Genomic DNA, 16578 nt, shown 5'->3' on the forward strand with positions numbered 1-16578 from the left:
CGGAGGAAAACACGTTTACTGAACAGGAAATCGTCAGACGGAAAACACTTGCACAGAAAGTAAAAACGCACCTCCTTGATGATGATTAAGACGAGTTTGGTTATTCTTATCTTGTTGGCTAGTGTAGATCTGGTCTTGGCACAGCTCAGCTCCCTTCTCCTCATGTGCAATATAAAATTAGGCACTTTAAGTCTAAATGGAGCAAGAGATGACACGAAAAGAGCTGCTGTGTTTGAACCGGGGGATTTTAAGTAAATATGTGTTTTGCAAGAAACTTTAATCAGGGCTGTTTTGGAACTCTCTAGTTCATTGGGGGTTGAAACTGGTCCGATTTCCATAGATCCGGGAAAGGCTTTTGACAGGGTTGAACACCCGCACTTGTGGCAAACCAGGTTCTGTACAGTGACATTGAGAGTGTGCTTAAAATTAACGGTGGTTTGAGTGCTCCTTTTAAGGTCCAAACGGGAACTAGGCAGGGATGCTCTTTGTCTGGAATGTTGTATTCTTTGGCCATTGAGCCCCTGCTGCGTGAATTGAGGTGCGAGTTGTCTGGAGTCACTTTTCCTGGTTGCAGCACGCACGTAAACTCTCTGCCTACGCGGATGATGTAGCATATATTAAACCAGACATTACAATAAAGACACTTTAAATAAGGACACGTGTGCAAACACTAGCCTTAGATAAAACAACCGAAGCCATTCATGCTGTTAAAACTTACAAAGATTCGAAAGCATACATACGTATCTTAGCACACAAATCACAATCACCGTGTCTCACTTTACACTCCGGCGGCTGGTGCAACCTGCAGCTATGTCAGAGCCTCCCTGCTGCTCCGTCTGTCTTCCTGGAGCTAGCCGTTAATACCCTTTACTGACAGAGGGATGAGTGAACAGGGAGAAGGGGAATGAATGAACGCCCGACCAAGCCACAGGTAACATGGGGGTTCGAACCGGCGATCCCCGTGTTGGTAGGGAACGGAATAAACCGCTACGCTACCCGGACGCCCCGCTAGACAGGATTAGCCACGTGAAGAATAACAATTCCCCTCTTCTCCATTTCATTCCTCATATATACAATTGACAGTCCAGACTAACAGCAACAGTAAATGTGGTGCCCAGTGCTCCAACCGATGACAAACAGTAAACTGAGACGCCACAAACGTGCAGCAACAGCCCTCCTCCACGTCGCCTGCAGGCCAAGGCCGTCTTGGATTCCTGGCATGTAAAATCTTTCTTTGCAAATAAAACACACAGGCCATCAGGGCCTGACATTCAGACGGCAGCCACAGACAGTAGACGAGGGACCACACATCCCTCTCCATACATGCACACATGCAGCGTTTTGTCGAGCGGGAAATTCGGGCAGTGGAGCGTCCAGCGGTTTTCGGCTGGAGGCCAAGTTTCAGCGAAGCATAAGCAGAGCCGGGGATACTTCGAAAACGAGGGGCTTTGTGCAAAGGCAGAAGGCACAGATGACGAGAGAGAAAACAACAAATCTCACACGGCGATGAAACGATGAACACGGCTGAAAGTTTCCTCCCCCGTCTGCTTAACGCTCTCGTGCAGCGTGTCAAGACGTGCATTTTTTGTTTGCTCACGTGCACGTGTGGAGCCACTGCTGCAACCTCCTCTCCCAGGTCTGAACCCCGTTGCCATGACAGTGGATGCAGTTTCCGAGTGACAGTGTTATTGACATCCAGCCATGGCAACTCGAGGTCAGCATCCTGGATACCCAACTCTGGTCGATATTTGTTTGTGTGTGTGTGTGCATGTGTGTGTTGCCAACGGTAGTCAATACCTGCCACGAAGCAACACAACCGCGTATGAGTGCGATCTACACCACACACACCCACACACTCTCTACAATACTACAATGTAAGTTCTGTGTGTGTGTGTTCCTTTTTTGAATGATGTTCACATCAGCTAATCCTGAATTATATGACTGAGTGTGTGTGTGTGTGTGTGTGTGTGCATACATGAATGTGATCATGCTCGCGTAGATACACTTATGCTAATGTAAGTATGAGCGTGTGAATTTTTGTTCGTTTGTGTATCCATGTTTGCGAGGGTTACACAAATGCATTGATCCTGACAGTGAATGTGTGTGTCTGTGTGTGTTATTGTGCACGTATGTACTAAAACTTGTGTGTGTTTGGGACAGAGGGACATAGAATGCAAGTTAAACTGTGCATGAGCGTTTGTGTGTGTGTGTGTGTGTGTGTGTGTGTGTGTGTGTGTGTGTGTGTCTGCCTCTCAGGCTATAAGACTGGATTATGTAAGTGGATCAAACTGCAGGACAGAAGGAAATCTGTATTTACAACAACAGCAATGAAACCTCACTGGGTTTCAAAGATGGATGGGTTGCCATTGACGACGGCCTCCTCGGTATTTAGGAACACAAGGCCACTCTCCACCGGCAGCCAGAAATCAGCAAACCGAGACCATGGCACGTGACGTCACGGTGAACAGAGTAATGCTTTACTGTTCGGTTGTCATCTTCTATTGCAGTCAAGCTGTCTCTAAACCAGAAAGAGCTGCCTGCTGGTGTGTGTGTGTGTGTGTGTGTGTGTGTGTGTGTGTGTGCACACATGTTTAGCTATCCTTGTGTGGACCAAATGTCCTCATTAGGGTAGCAAAACCTGACAGCACCAACCTTGTGTGGACATTTCAGAGGTCCGCACAAGGAAAAGGGTCTATTTTAGGGTTAGGAGTTGGTTTTAGGGGTACGGTTACAATTAGGGTTAGGTTAAGGTTGGGGTAAGGGTTAGGTTAAGGTTAGGGTAAGGGTTAGGGTTAGGTTAGGGTAAGGGTTAGGTTAAGCATAGGGTAAGGGTTAGGTTAGGTTAAGGATAGGGTAAGGGTTAGGGTAAGGGTTAGGGTTAGGCATGTAGTTTGTGTGGGTAAGGTTAGGGTAAGGGTTAGGGTTAGGTTAAGCTTAGGGTAAGGGTTAGGTTAAGGTTAGGCTTAGGGTAAGGGTAAGGGTTAGGTTAAGGTTAGGGTAAGGGTTAGGTTAAGCTTAGGGTAAGGGTTAGGGTTAGGTTAAGGATAGGGTAAGGATTAGGGTTAGGGTTGGGTTAGGGTTGGGGTTAGGTTAGGTTAAGGATAGGGTAAGGATTAGGGTAAGGGTTAGGGTTAGGGTAAGAGTTAGGGTTAGGCGTGTAGTTTGTGTGGGGAAGGTTAGGGTTAAGGGCTAGCAAATGAATGTAGTCAGTGAGGGGTCCACACAGGGATAGTGAAACATGTCTCTGTGTGTAAATGTGATTGGGCATTTAGCTTGCGAGCATGCTAAAGGTTAGCTTGGGAGGTTAGCTTGGCAGGTTAGCTTGGCAGGTTAGCTTGGGAGGTAGCTTGGCAGGTTAGCTTGGGAGGTTAGCTTGGCAGGTTAGCTTGGGAGGTTAGCTTGGCAGGTTAGCTTGGGCTCCTGAGCTCTCGGTTAAAACACGTTTTTTGGGGGTGGGGGTGGGGGGGGGGTCCAGTCAGACTGTACCACGGCTTCGTGTTCTGGCAGCAAAATATTCGTATCCTCACTGCACCGTACCGTCACCACAGGGTGGCGCTATTATAATAACAACGGCAAAATACACACGAGCTATGCTGCGCAAATACAACAGGTAGCATGAAGCTAACACATCCGGTCCGCCCGCCATGGAGGAGAGCGCATGACAGGACCGGATGTGACGTAGTAAAATGCAGGGACTTCGCTGGCTGGCCTCGTTGAATAAAGTTAAAAAAGTAGAATAAAACGTGTGCGAAAGGAAAAATCTGGAACCGACTCATCGCCAGCAGACACCCCATCTGCAACCACACACACACGCACACACGCACACACACACGCACACACACACACGGCCTGGGACATCTTCCCACCAGGTGATAGTCTAATCCCTCCTCACCGTTACCTCTGGCAGGGCCTCGGCCCGACTCCCCAGAGCCCCGAGATGTGACTCAATACGTGAGCAGGATTTGCATCGTTAACGAACACCGAACTAGAGAATGCCTCCCCTGTCCCGGACGGCCGGAAGAGAAGAGGGAACCATCACAGTCGGACTTGTTGGGTTGCCGGGCAACAGCTAGTGTCGTGGGGTTAAAGGTCACAAGAGCCACCAGACTCCTCAGTTCCTACAAGCCCTCAATTATCAACGTGAGCCCCCTGAAAACACAACCCCCGGGCAGTACACGGGTGCTGAGACCGGGTGGAGCGTTGAGTGTACACCACGCACAGGCGTAGCAGACGTGTCTTGGTAAGGTGGTGGGGGTCTCACCACGAGCCTCCAGAGCATCCTCGCTGCTCCTTGTCCTGGACTCTACAAGTCTCTGAACGCCACTGGGGGGACGGAGCAGCGGTCTTCCAAAACATATCCCCTCATCTGGCGTTTCGATGGTGGTGGTGGTGGTGGTGGAGAGTGCTGTCCGACACGTCGGTCCAAAATCTCCCATCGGTGCCCAGGTGGGGTTGAGATCTGGTGACTGTGGAGGCCATAGGATCACTTCGTCTTCATCCTCATCAAACCACTCGGGGACCCCTGGTGCCCGCTGGATTTCCTGATTTTGAGATACTTTATTGATCCCCGTGGGGAAATCCCTCTCTGCATGTAACCCATCCCAGCTGGGGAGCTAGGAGCCGTGGGCGGCCGCCGTGCAGCACCCAGGGGCCAACTCCAGTTCGTCTTGCCATGCCTTGCTCAGGGGCACAGACAGGAGTACGAACCCTAACACGCATGTCTTTTTGATGGTGGGAGGAAACCGGAGAACCCGGAGAAAACCCGCCGCAGACACGGGGAGAACGTGCAAACTCCACACAGAGGACGACCCGGGACGACCCCCAAGGTTGGACAACCCCGGGGTTCAAACCCAGGACCTTCTTGCTGTGAGGCGACAGCGCTAACCACTGGGTCACCTTGCCGCCCATGGGGACTCATGGTCCATATGAGAACACACAAACTTTACAATTCACAAAATATGTATTGTAAACTACAGCATGCTCTGATTACAAAAGTAAAACCGAACAGCCAGTTCTTCAATTATCAATTTGGTTCTGACAGCTTTCGGCTTCTTCCTGTGTTTGACCCGACCCTGGTAAGGTTCAGAGAAACACGTTAATATTTAATGTTGGGTTTCTGCTTTGCAAACTTGCTGGCGTGAATGTGGAATTTAATCAGAATTAAAAGGAGGCAGGTAACGGGTATTTAGTCTGAGCCTAACTGGTTATTTTAATTTGCATCACATAAAACATTTGCAACACTCACTTGTAGGCAACCCTCCATTTTGTAATTTATAAAGTTACTTCAGTCATTCCATAGGATTCCACGGTGTCCATTCCTGAAACATATGAGTTATTGTTTTATCCGAGTTATATAAAAAGAGCAATGCCACCCAGTTTTCAATCTAAACTATTATGGACATCCTGACAACATCTTCCACTTTAGATGAAAACTGCCTTTTATCTTTTCACTTGCACTGCCTCTTACTTGATCGTCATTTCATTAATTGTTTCATTTCCACATTCATGTCTGTGTCTCGATATTTCACTTTTATTATCTTACACTAGAAGAACCCTGCTACAATGTAGCGGTTTGGTTCTCCACCCGTCTAAATCTCCCTCCTCTCCATCCTGCCAGCTAACCGCCCTCCCCCTGCCCCTAAACCCCCCCCACTCCAACTCCCTCCCCCAAATGCTCAGAATCACCTGAAATGCGGGGAAAAGTGGTTTTTAGCCATTTTTAGAAAATGCACATTTTGCATAATTATGCATAATTATTATAATTATTTTAATTTTCTGCTATTTTTCTGGCCCTCTCTGGAACAATACCTACCACCTCCAAAAAACATTAGGATCATAAGTGCATTTTTGCAAAAATGCATATATATTTTGCATAATGCCAAAACATTTCTAAGTCCCAGAAAAAATGTTTTATATAGGTGAAAAAAATCAAAGATGCTCAGAATCATCTGAAATGCCGAGAAAAGTGGTTTTTAGCCATTTTTAGAAAAATTAATATTTTGCATGTTTATGCATAATTATGCATAATTTTAATTTTCTGGGATTTTCCCCTTACTCCCTGAGACAATACCTACCACCTCCAAAAAGAATTAGGATCATAAGTGCTTTAGTTTTCGGTCCCGCTATCTACACACACACACACACACACACATTGTGAAACTATATGAGTAGATGCTCGTCAATCTTCCTTAATGTTCAACCTCTGCTGTTGATTCTAAAGCCCCTTTAAACTAGCTTGCGGTTAAAGATAAGATACTATATTATTCATTCATTCAAGCTTTATTTATTTCAGACTCAGGGTCCAGGCAAGACAAGACATTACCAGAAAAGCGCTACAGAAAACGCAACTTGATTGATTGAATATATTACGTTCAAAGGCACCATAAAAGATCATGTTTTAAGAAAGAAGAAACGTATTGTAATAAATTATAACGAACCCACACCGCCATCAAGTGGTGAATACTTGCAATCGCACCCAGAATTGGTTGGGGGCGTTCAATAGACGTCATCAGGAAGCGACGCCCGCCGCGGTTTGCGCGTCCTTCCCCCGTTCCGGCGGACGAGTGACAGAACGTGAATGATTTGTATTTCGCGTAAAACTCGGTTATTTGGTCCCGCCGCTTTTGCTGGAGTAACGCCAACGAATCGGACCGACTCGACGTTCGGGGATCACCGGGCAGCTGACGACACGAAGAGCGTTAGCTGCTTATTAGCGTCCGCTAACGGGTTAGCTTAGCCTCGCCTGGCTCTAGCGGGCGTCCGAAGCAGGAATGACGGCCCCGAACTCGGCCGAGAGGAGAGCGTGCTGGGGGGCCCGGGACGAGCTTTGGAAGTGTCTGGACGACAACGGCGACCAGCTGTCTTCCTGCCAGAAGCTCCAGGAGGAGTTTGAATCCCGGTGCCCGGCTCAGTGGGTAGGTGAAACTTGTCTGTTTTTAGATGTGGGGGAGCTTTGACGTGACCTCCTTCTCCCCACACACACTCGAGGCGGACACCTCTCGGCTTTCCGACCGAACGAGCGGCTCTATGAAACGCCGTGTAGGTGACGACATGAATTATAAGGCCACATGGTTTACGTGTTTCTACCCAAACCTTGCGTACTCTAGCTTACATTACACACACCCCCCCCCGACCGTGTTCCAGTCTTTCCTACCTTGCAGGCAGCCACTGGTCTCCGCTTGCTTCAGGCCGGGAGGGACGCCAGCTTGATAGGCGGTCAAAGGTCGGATTGATCCGAGAGGTTGTCCGGTCTATCGCGACACCTTTGGCGATGCCCGCAAAATAGGACGTATGTCTCCGCCAGAAACTAGTCCCTGGTATATATATATATGAGTTGCGCAAACCAAATTCAAACGCGGCTGACTTTGTCATGGCAACCTGAACGTCAGCCGGAGTCCCGGAGATTTGTTTCGAGGTGGCGTCATCACCTGCACTTTCGAGTCAAGCACAATAGGGAAACTGGGTAATTAATTGGAAATGTAAAAAATAATAATATAATATCCTTTGGACCATGCTCGGTTTGTAGCTGATGGGCTAAAACGTGCAGAAACCACCAGTATGGCCCCTTTTTTAACCATCTCCAAACTGATAGAGCCAGCTGGTACATACAGCACGTGTCTGGTTCACCATGCATTTACCAAATAAAACAACTAGCAGCAACCGATTCCCACTTTGTCCTGCCACTGACTGTTCTGTTGTGCTGCAGCTGAGCATCAGCTGAATGCCGTGCTAACAGGAATGTTCCTCACATCTTCCCTGGCAGGTGAAATATTTCGCCAAGCGGAGAGACTACCTGAAGTTCAAGGAAAAGATGCAGACGGAGGGATTCAAACCTGCTGAAGGCCCTCAGACATCTTGACCACTGGACAGTGGACAATAAAAGACTGTGGACAGTAGCAAAAACATTTGCACCTTCTTGGACGTGTCGGACTTTGAGGTCATGAGCTGCTGGTTTGTGAGATGGTCATGTTTCATCTTTCCTGACAGACGAACGTTTTAAAAGGGGGCACAATACTTACAGCCTTCATGTAAATCCTGGGCGGTGAGACAGCATCTCATTTATTTGCACACTGTCGAAATATACAAGCAAAATAACTTCAACAGCTGAAAAATATTTTAAAAAAAGACTGCCGTTGTGTTTTGATAAGATGGAAGAACACAATGTGCACAAATAAGAAATAAACAACATACATGAAGAAGAACTAGAGAGCAGTACTGTTGACCTGGTAAATAGTCTCCGTTCTTGGCTTTGCTGGATTGTGTCTGTCTGGGACGTTTTATGAGAGCAGCGCCTTCTGGTTTGAGAGTGAAGCGGGGCGGAGATCATCACTCCATCCATTCATTCTCCAAACTGCTTTATCCTGCTCTCAGCGTGCGGGGATGCTGGAGCCTAGTGTCAGTGAGTTAATTACAACTGTGGTCCACTGGATCTGTGGTCATTTGGTTAAGAAAATTAGCAGCAACATGTCCCCCACCTCTACATTTGGCCAACATGTCCATGACACACACACACACACACACACACGTTAACACATCAATGTAAGGTGTCGCTGAGATGTGCTACTGAGTACCACAAGACATGCACACTAAAATCCATCCATCCATTATCCAAACCACTTATCCTAATCAGGGGATGCTGGAGCCTGTCCCAGCAGTCACTGTGCGGCAGGCGGGGAGACACCCTGGACAGGCCGTCAGTCCATCACAGGGTGCTGTGCAATCTCGGCAGCTGAAATAGTTATAAAAAGATGTTCCACCTCTGCTATAAATCACACCTAAGAGCTACCATGTCAGAGGGTCAAATAGGCTTTCCAGGATTTCGTAACCTAACTTCACAACTCTCCATGACCTCGATATTTCCAGGACGTCTGAGGACATCAATATTATCGTTTTCCAGGTGTTCTCCATGACTGGAAAACTAGTTTATAAATTCCTAGGTTTCCCCGGAGGCGTGGGAACCTCGAAACTGCAAAGTGCTGCCTGCATAGTCGCCCACACTAAAATTAGGATGATATTTTGGTGTTTAGGTGTTTGCATGCACACAAAAAACAACTTATGTACAGTTGCGTGTTGGGAAATCTTGGTCATCCCCCAGAAAAGCACACAAATGTGCACTCACGTTGTCTGGCATGCCGTCCCTGCCATTTTAAGGTTGTTTTTGGTTTCTGGTTGCAAACACATCACCTTGTGTTGATGCTGTGTCTGCTTCCCATCACGTTCCTCAGCTCTTCTCACCCGCCGCGGGACTGTAGTAACCTCCAAACAAAAGCCCGGCTGACACACACTGTCTAGAGCAGCGTTTCTCAAACCTCTCCTGGCGGACCATTTGTCCTGCATGTTTTAGATCTCTCCCTGCTCCAACACAGCTGATTCAAATGATCAACTCGTTATGAGCTCCTGAAGCTGCCTAATAACAAAACAGATCAATTAAATCAGCTGTGTTGGAGTAGGGAGAGATCTAAAACATGCAGGACAAGTGGTCCGCCAGGAGAGGTTTGAGAAACACTGGTCTAGAGCAACATGGACCATCGAAGGGAACATTTTAAATTAATAACCACATTCAGAACTGTGATTCATGTGCTGATCTTGACCGATTCGATCAGTCCATTGAAACCTGGCATATAAAGAATGTTATATATTTATGAATACTTATATTTATGGATGTTATATATTTATGAATATATTTATGGATGTTATATATTTATGAATATTTATGTTGTATATTTAGTCAAACGACAGCCAGAAAAGGAAAATCTCTTGTGATGTGATTTTGATTGGATAAATTAGCAAAGCCAGTCGATGTTACAGTATGTTTTTATTTTATCATTTTTTTCCAAGTTTTCATCATGATCCTAACTAGTCTATGGGTGGGTTGGATATGAGTGAAACAAAGGTAAACACACAAATTTATGACTACTACAGCTCATTTGAAACATGAGGGCACATTATATTACAAACCTGCATGTATTTACAAAGTTCTGTGGCGCCTTGTGTCAAAGGTCACCTAAACGACAAGAAATATGAAAAATTGCTCGTAACTGAATAAATTAAAAAAAGTAGGCTTCAGATTCTGTCCTAAATTAAGGCCTACATCCTTACGATGATGTCATATAAAAAAGGCACAAAACTGCTTTTTGATTTGTGTAAAAATATAAAGCATATAATAATTCATAGTCCCACAGTACGTTGGATGTTCTGTCTCCCTCGGTCTTCACGGGAACGTCCGTCGTCATCTGACAGACTGGACAAACTACGTCACCCTGTAGTCCGTCTCTCTATTCATGGTGCTCTTTCTTTCTTTCACCTCCTTCACCTCCATCCATCCATCGCTCACTCTCTCTCGCTCCGGTTGGATTTCTCTCACTGTCTCTATGGGACGCTTTGGCCTCTCCTCTCAAAACAGACTCGCCCTCGGCAGGTCTGTGAGATCCCCCCCCCCCCCCAGTTTTCTGTCCTCCAAAGTAAAAATGGAAAGCAGGAGAAGGAAGTCAGCTAAACTCGGGCTCTTGTGATATTTTCCTCTCTTCGGGGTCACACGCCGGTTCCCAAACCACTTTAACTGTGACTCCGTGCCACCATTTTGCCTTTCTTTTGGCTCCCTCATTAGGTTTTGCTCGTGTTAAAAGTGTCGTTCACGCTTCCCTCTGTGAGGCGGCTGTCCCAACTGGTTAGCCGAATTCAAACGCGCCTTACTCAAATAAATTAACTTAAAACTAGAGGTGTGACTCTAGCAACAAAAAAAAAATCTCAGATTCTTCAACGCTTGCAAGGTCATGACAGAAGTGATGAGCAAAGAAAAGAGCTTCATCCGTCTGCACACAGCGTCTGACATCAGCATCCACTTCAGATGAAGCACACAACCCGGTTTAAAGATTAGTCAAACACGTAAAATATATGGAAAACACACACTACATGTGCAAGCTGTCAACCTAAACTATGAAGCATGCACAGCACTACACTGTGCAGTGAAGGAAAGTGTAAAAAGTGAAACAGAAGCCTTATTAATGGTGGCAGCATGCCGTAGCCAAAGCCGCTACACGGTCCAGCAGTTACAAGAGTCCATTTGAAGCATTTGTCACTTAAACACCCTGTGCTGACGACGGAAGGTGAAGGGTGACAAGAGACTACTGCCAAGGTTACTGGTTTGATTCCCGGTTTGCAGACGGCACTACGGCGCTCGGCATCAGGGTTTTGGCCTCTGCAGGGACCACCCAGGCTAACGATGGACTCACTTGTGGTGCTGCATCGCACTTTGGATAAAATCAATCACCAAATGGTGTATGTACAATTTACCAATCCCAACCCAAAGAAAGCATTCTCTCCCGTGGTAAAACTACCTCTTGCTGTTTGAATTATTTTAGGGCCTGGCTGCTGAACCATTCATCATCCATCGCTGCCTGTCAGACACATCCACAGTCCACTCTGAAACTTCCTTCTGAGAATCCTAAAGCAGTCTGGTTCGATCTGAAAGCCTCCCACGGGTTGCAGCCATTCATGGTTTACTTTGGTAGTCATTGTAGAGTCCCCCTTTAAGCGTTTATGCCGCATTAATTGTGAACACAGCGGAACCGAATTCGTAGGTTGTTCTGCAAAAGTCAAGCACAGAGCTTCCAGACACTCCTGATGTCTTGTGGTGGATAAAAAGAGAGCAACGCTTGTTTTGTTTCCAAACAACTAACAACTCCTCTTTGGGATGTGGCAAAGTGCAGCATCGGCTAAGCTACCATGCAGCCAAAGGTGGACCCTTTACGATGGCTTAGAAGCTTATTTCTGGCATCATTTTGTGATGACTGGGTATGTACCACTGCATTCCACAAATCTTTTCCTAATCCAGATGCTGTTAGATGCGCTCTTTTGGTCTGGCAATGCTGAAAAAGTTCAGAGGCGATAGTCTACATAAATCTACTTTTCGGTGAAGTCGAAGCTCCTACCATTGGCAGTTAAGGGGAAGCCTTTCCGTGACTTAACTATTAATTTGACTTTTTATCATGTACAATTAAATCAACCACACAACCAGATCCACACATGCAGAAACTGGGCACAACGGACAACACAGAAAATATGGAGTCACCTCTAAATGTGTGTGTATATATATATACATATATATATATATATACACACTCCTGTCAAAGTTTAACTCTTATTCTTATACCTATACAACATGAAATTAATCACTCCAATTTCCTCATTCCCTCCTTCATTCCCTCCCCAATTTTTCCCTCGCATTTCATGTCCCGCCTACAGGAAATGGATCTACGTAAGGCCTTACTGTGGACGTTTACCTCCAGACACTAAATTCAACACTTGTGTCATCTCTCCACAATAAAAGCACGTTCTCTCTCTCTCTCTCTCTATTTGTGTGTCTATCTTTTGGTGACGGTTTCCTCCCTGCTCGCCATCGGCCTTCCGGCAGGTTATAAGCCCGCGGTGACGTTCCTGGCCAAGGCCCAAGCGGGGAACTCGGTGAGGTTGAAGAGCGGGACCCCCCACGTGGTAATGGCCATCATCACCACCGCCACGCCAATCAGGTTCACCCCGAAACCAGCTTTCACCTGGAGAGAGGAGGACATCCTTAACATTAAAGAATTGAAGTTTTTTATATATATACACTACCGTTCAAAAGTTTGGGATCACCCAAACAATTTTGTGTTTTCCATGAAAAGTCACACTTATTCACCACCATATGTTGTGAAATGAATAGAAAATAGAGTCAAGACATTGACAAGGTTAGAAATAATGATTTGTATTTGAAATAAGATTTTTTTTACATCAAACTTTGCTTTCGTCAAAGAATCCTCCATTTGCAGCAATTACAGCATTGCAGACCTTTGGCATTCTAGCTGTTAATTTGTTGAGGTAATCTGGAGAAATTGCACCCCACGCTTCCAGAAGCAGCTCCCACAAGTTGGATTGGTTGGATGGGCACTTCTTTGAGCAGATTGAGTTTCTGGAGCATCACATTTGTGGGGTCAATTAAACGCTCAAAATGGCCAGAAAAAGAGAACTTTCATCTGAAACTCGACAGTCTATTCTTGTTCTTAGAAATGAAGGCTATTCCATGCGAGAAATTGCTAAGAAATTGAAGATTTCCTACACCGGTGTGTACTACTCCCTTCAGAGGACAGCACAAACAGGCTCTAACCAGAGTAGAAAAAGAAGTGGGAGGCCGCGTTGCACAACTGAGCAAGAAGATAAGTACATTAGAGTCTCTAGTTTGAGAAACAGACGCCTCACAGGTCCCCAACTGGCATCTTCATTAAATAGTACCTGTTAGAGCCTGTTTGTGCTGTCCTCTGAAGGGAGTAGTACACACCGGTGTAGGAAATCTTCAATTTCTTAGCAATTTCTCGCATGGAATAGCCTTCATTTCTAAGAACAAGAATAGACTGTCGAGTTTCAGATGAAAGTTCTCTTTTTCTGGCCATTTTGAGTGTTTAATTGACCCCACAAATGTGATGCTCCAGAAACTCAATCTGCTCAAAGAAGTGCCCATCCAACCAATCCAACTTGTGGGAGCTGCTTCTGGAAGCGTGGGGTGCAATTTCTCCAGATTACCTCAACAAATTAACAGCTAGAATGCCAAAGGTCTGCAATGCTGTAATTGCTGCAAATGGAGGATTCTTTGACGAAAGCAAAGTTTGATGTAAAAAAAATCTTATTTCAAATACAAATCATTATTTCTAACCTTGTCAATGTCTTGACTCTATTTTCTATTCATTTCACAACATATGGTGGTGAATAAGTGTGACTTTTCATGGAAAACACAAAATTGTTTGGGTGATCCCAAACTTTTGAACGGTAGTGTATGTGTTAGATTAGATATATGTGTTAGTTTGGATATATGTGTTCTTGTAGTTCTTGTAGTTTTTGGATATGTGTTGTTGTCTTTGTGTTGCACTGCTGTGGGCTGGGGAAACGATGTTTCGTTTCATTTCATTTCATGCGTGCAAGTGCATGAAGTGGAATGTCAAATAAAGTGTTTCTGATTCTGGTAAATCCGTTAGAATAGCAGTCAAGGAAGATCAGAAAGACGGTAACTAATTCCCTGAGTTTTACATATATACTCTGCATTATAGGAATTATCGGCCATGCTGAAAAGCGTGTTTGTCTGGTCACATTTCCCAGATGAAGCTACCAGCTGTATAACCACACATTCACATTAGAGAAAAAACAGCGCTCACAAAAAGGCCATAGGTTATCTTATTGTGTTGCGTTGGGGAGATGAGGGGGGCCTCTCTAGAAATAGATTGAAAAAAATTTATTTCTTCAAGAGAAATTTAATTAAAGAGTATGGAGGGTATTCTTTCTTGCTACAGATGCTGTGCAGTGTGGAAAGAACAGGAGCGAAGAGCAAAGAAGAGCATCTATAGGAACATTTCTACAATTATAGTCTAAGTTGGGATGTGGGCACCACCAGTCATAAAGATGAAGTATTTCATCCAGTCTGTACATGTAGGAACCACAATAGGGTGTGGGTAAGATAAGGAGAACATGGGGTGTCTGGGTAGCGTAGCGGTTTATTCCAGTGCCTACCAACACAGGGGTCGCCGGTTCGAATCCCCGTGTTACCTCCGGCTTGGTCAGGTGCCCCTACAGACACAATTGGCCGTGTCTGTGGGTGGGAAGCCGTATGTGGGTATGTGTCCTGGTCACTGCACTAGCGCCTCCTCTGGTCGGTCGGGGCGCCTGTGCAGGGGAACTGGGGGGGAATAGTGTGATCCTCCCACGTACTACGTCCCCCTGGGGAAACTCCTCGCTGTCAGGCGAAAAGAAGCGGCTGGCGACTCCACATGTATCAGAGGAGACATGTGGTAGTCTGCAGCCCTCCCCGGATCGGCAGAGGAGGTGGAGCAGCGACCGGGACGGCTCGGAAGAGCAGGGTGATTGGTGGAATACAACTGGGGAGAAAGGGGGGGGGGGATTAAAAAAGAGAGAGAAACCCTAAAATCTTTTAATTCCTAAAGCTCCCACCCTGTATACAAATTCAATTTTACTACTGTGGGTTTATCTCCTCCTCCCCTCCAACTGAACTGCATCAATTCTTTTTTTGATACTCAAAAAAATGATTCCCTTTTTTTTTTATTCCTTTTTTGATTCATTTTTCTAATTCTCTAAAAACATGCATGTGCAGTTGCAGTGCAGTACACCCACAGGCTGTTGGAATGGGCTCCATGTCGACTTTCTCGTGGTAAAATAAGGGTTAAAGTAAACCTAAATGAATGTGTCTATGTGACGCTCAGTATGTGCGATGCAGGAGAGCTCCTGTTACATAACAGATCTTTGACATACTGTCCAGGCAGGCTCTGTAGTGCTGCAGGTGCAGGGACAGTGTGTGTGTGTGTGTGTGTGTGTGTGTGTGTGTGTGTGTGTGTGTGTGTGTGTGTGTGTATTTGTGTTTGCATCCACGGCTGTGTCTGGCACCAGTGGGTGTGAGAGCAGATGCAGTCAGGCTGTGTGTGATGTAAATTACCCGGTGTATATATGTGTGTGTTTTTATTGGCACACATTTTGTTTGTCTGTGTGAGCATGTGTCTGTTTGCAAGTGTATGCATGCACACTGCAGATTCTGTGTGCGGTACAGATGTACGGGGCTGTACGGCCTGTATGTGTATGCAACTGCGTGCACGTGTGCATGTGCACGTTCCTCATACCATGTCGCTGATCTGCACATGGCCGTAACTGAAGACGATGGCGTTGGGGGGGTTCCCCACAGGCAGCATGACCCCGAATGACACACACATGGTGGAGGGGATGAGAGTGTGGAGGGGGTTGATCTGAAGGGTCTCCGACTGCAGGGGAGAGAGAGAGTGTGTGAGAGAGAGAGAGAGAGGGAGGGAGGGAGTGCATGAGTGAGAGAGGGAGTGCATGAGTAAGAGAGGGAAAGAGTTGGTGAGTGAGTGAGAGGGAAAAAGAGGGGAAGAATGAGTGAGTGAGTGAGTGAGTGAGTGAGTGAGTGAGTGAGAGGGAGGGACAGCGAGCGAGTGAGTGAGAGAGAGAGAGAGAGAGAGAGAGAGAGAGAGAGAGAGAGAGAGAGAGAGAGAGAGAGAGAGAGAGAGAGAGAGAGAGAGAGAGAGAGAGAGAGAGATGAATTCATACAGGGCAGTACTGGAAGTGTTCATACCTGGCTCTCTTTATAAAGCCTGAACCAGAGCTGACAATGTTAATTGACAACTGTGTTAATTGTGAATGCCAAATCTCTCAGCTCAAATGAAATGAAATGAAGACATTTGTGTTGCAGGTTAGGGATGTTTCCCTTGGTTAGCATGCTAACTAACTACAGAGGAAAATGAGTTCACCAGGAAGCTAAAGATCAGGATTTTATGGCTACGGGTCATGGGCTCAGACAGACAGAAAGGCTCGCCTCTTGTCCTGTTTCTCAAGGTTTGTGATCTCTAAACCAGTGAAAACATCATGAATTAAAGCTCAGAGCGGCTGGACCACAAGATGTGTGATCAGAGACAGATCAGACCGCTTAAGGCAGCATAGAGAGGACAGGTGAGAGAAAGGGAGGAATGGATGAAGGGAAGAAGAGAGAAAAGAGAGACATGGAAGAAGAAAATTATTAATTAATGGAGAGAC

At 46.0% G+C, this 16578-nt stretch overlaps 2 protein-coding genes across 2 annotated transcripts in view; one reads left to right on the plus strand and one right to left on the minus strand.

Annotated features, from left to right (window-relative positions):
- The first annotated feature begins 6515 nt into the window (after nt 1-6515).
- LOC130110608 (cytochrome c oxidase assembly factor 6 homolog) lies at nt 6516-8238 on the plus strand. Its single transcript, XM_056277766.1, has 2 exons — nt 6516-6914; nt 7763-8238. Exons 1-2 carry the CDS (start codon nt 6771-6773, stop codon nt 7856-7858), a joined length of 240 nt encoding a protein of 79 aa, XP_056133741.1. The 5' UTR covers nt 6516-6770; the 3' UTR covers nt 7859-8238.
- A 4119-nt stretch (nt 8239-12357) lies between these two features.
- slc13a4 (solute carrier family 13 member 4) overlaps nt 12358-16578 on the minus strand; it is a 41994-nt gene continuing 37773 nt past the window's right edge. Inside the window, exons 15-16 of the mRNA XM_056276995.1 lie at nt 15651-15788; nt 12358-12551 (exon numbers count right to left, since the gene is read on the minus strand). Of these exons, the coding sequence (XP_056132970.1) occupies nt 12414-12551; nt 15651-15788 (276 nt within the window). The 3' untranslated portion in view covers nt 12358-12413. The remainder of the gene's footprint in view (nt 12552-15650; nt 15789-16578) is intronic.

This window comes from Lampris incognitus, chromosome 3, assembly GCF_029633865.1.
Source record: "Lampris incognitus isolate fLamInc1 chromosome 3, fLamInc1.hap2, whole genome shotgun sequence".
Classification (NCBI taxonomy): domain Eukaryota; kingdom Metazoa; phylum Chordata; class Actinopteri; order Lampriformes; family Lampridae; genus Lampris; species Lampris incognitus.

Bases quoted from the DNA above. Each gene is read 5' to 3' on its own strand.
- LOC130110608 (XM_056277766.1), top strand. From the start codon at position 6,771: ATGACGGCCCCGAACTCGGCCGAGAGGAGAGCGTGCTGGGGGGCCCGG. The intron at 6,915-7,762 runs GTAGGTGAAACT...CTTCCCTGGCAG, and splicing joins CCCGGTGCCCGGCTCAGTGG to GTGAAATATTTCGCCAAGCG.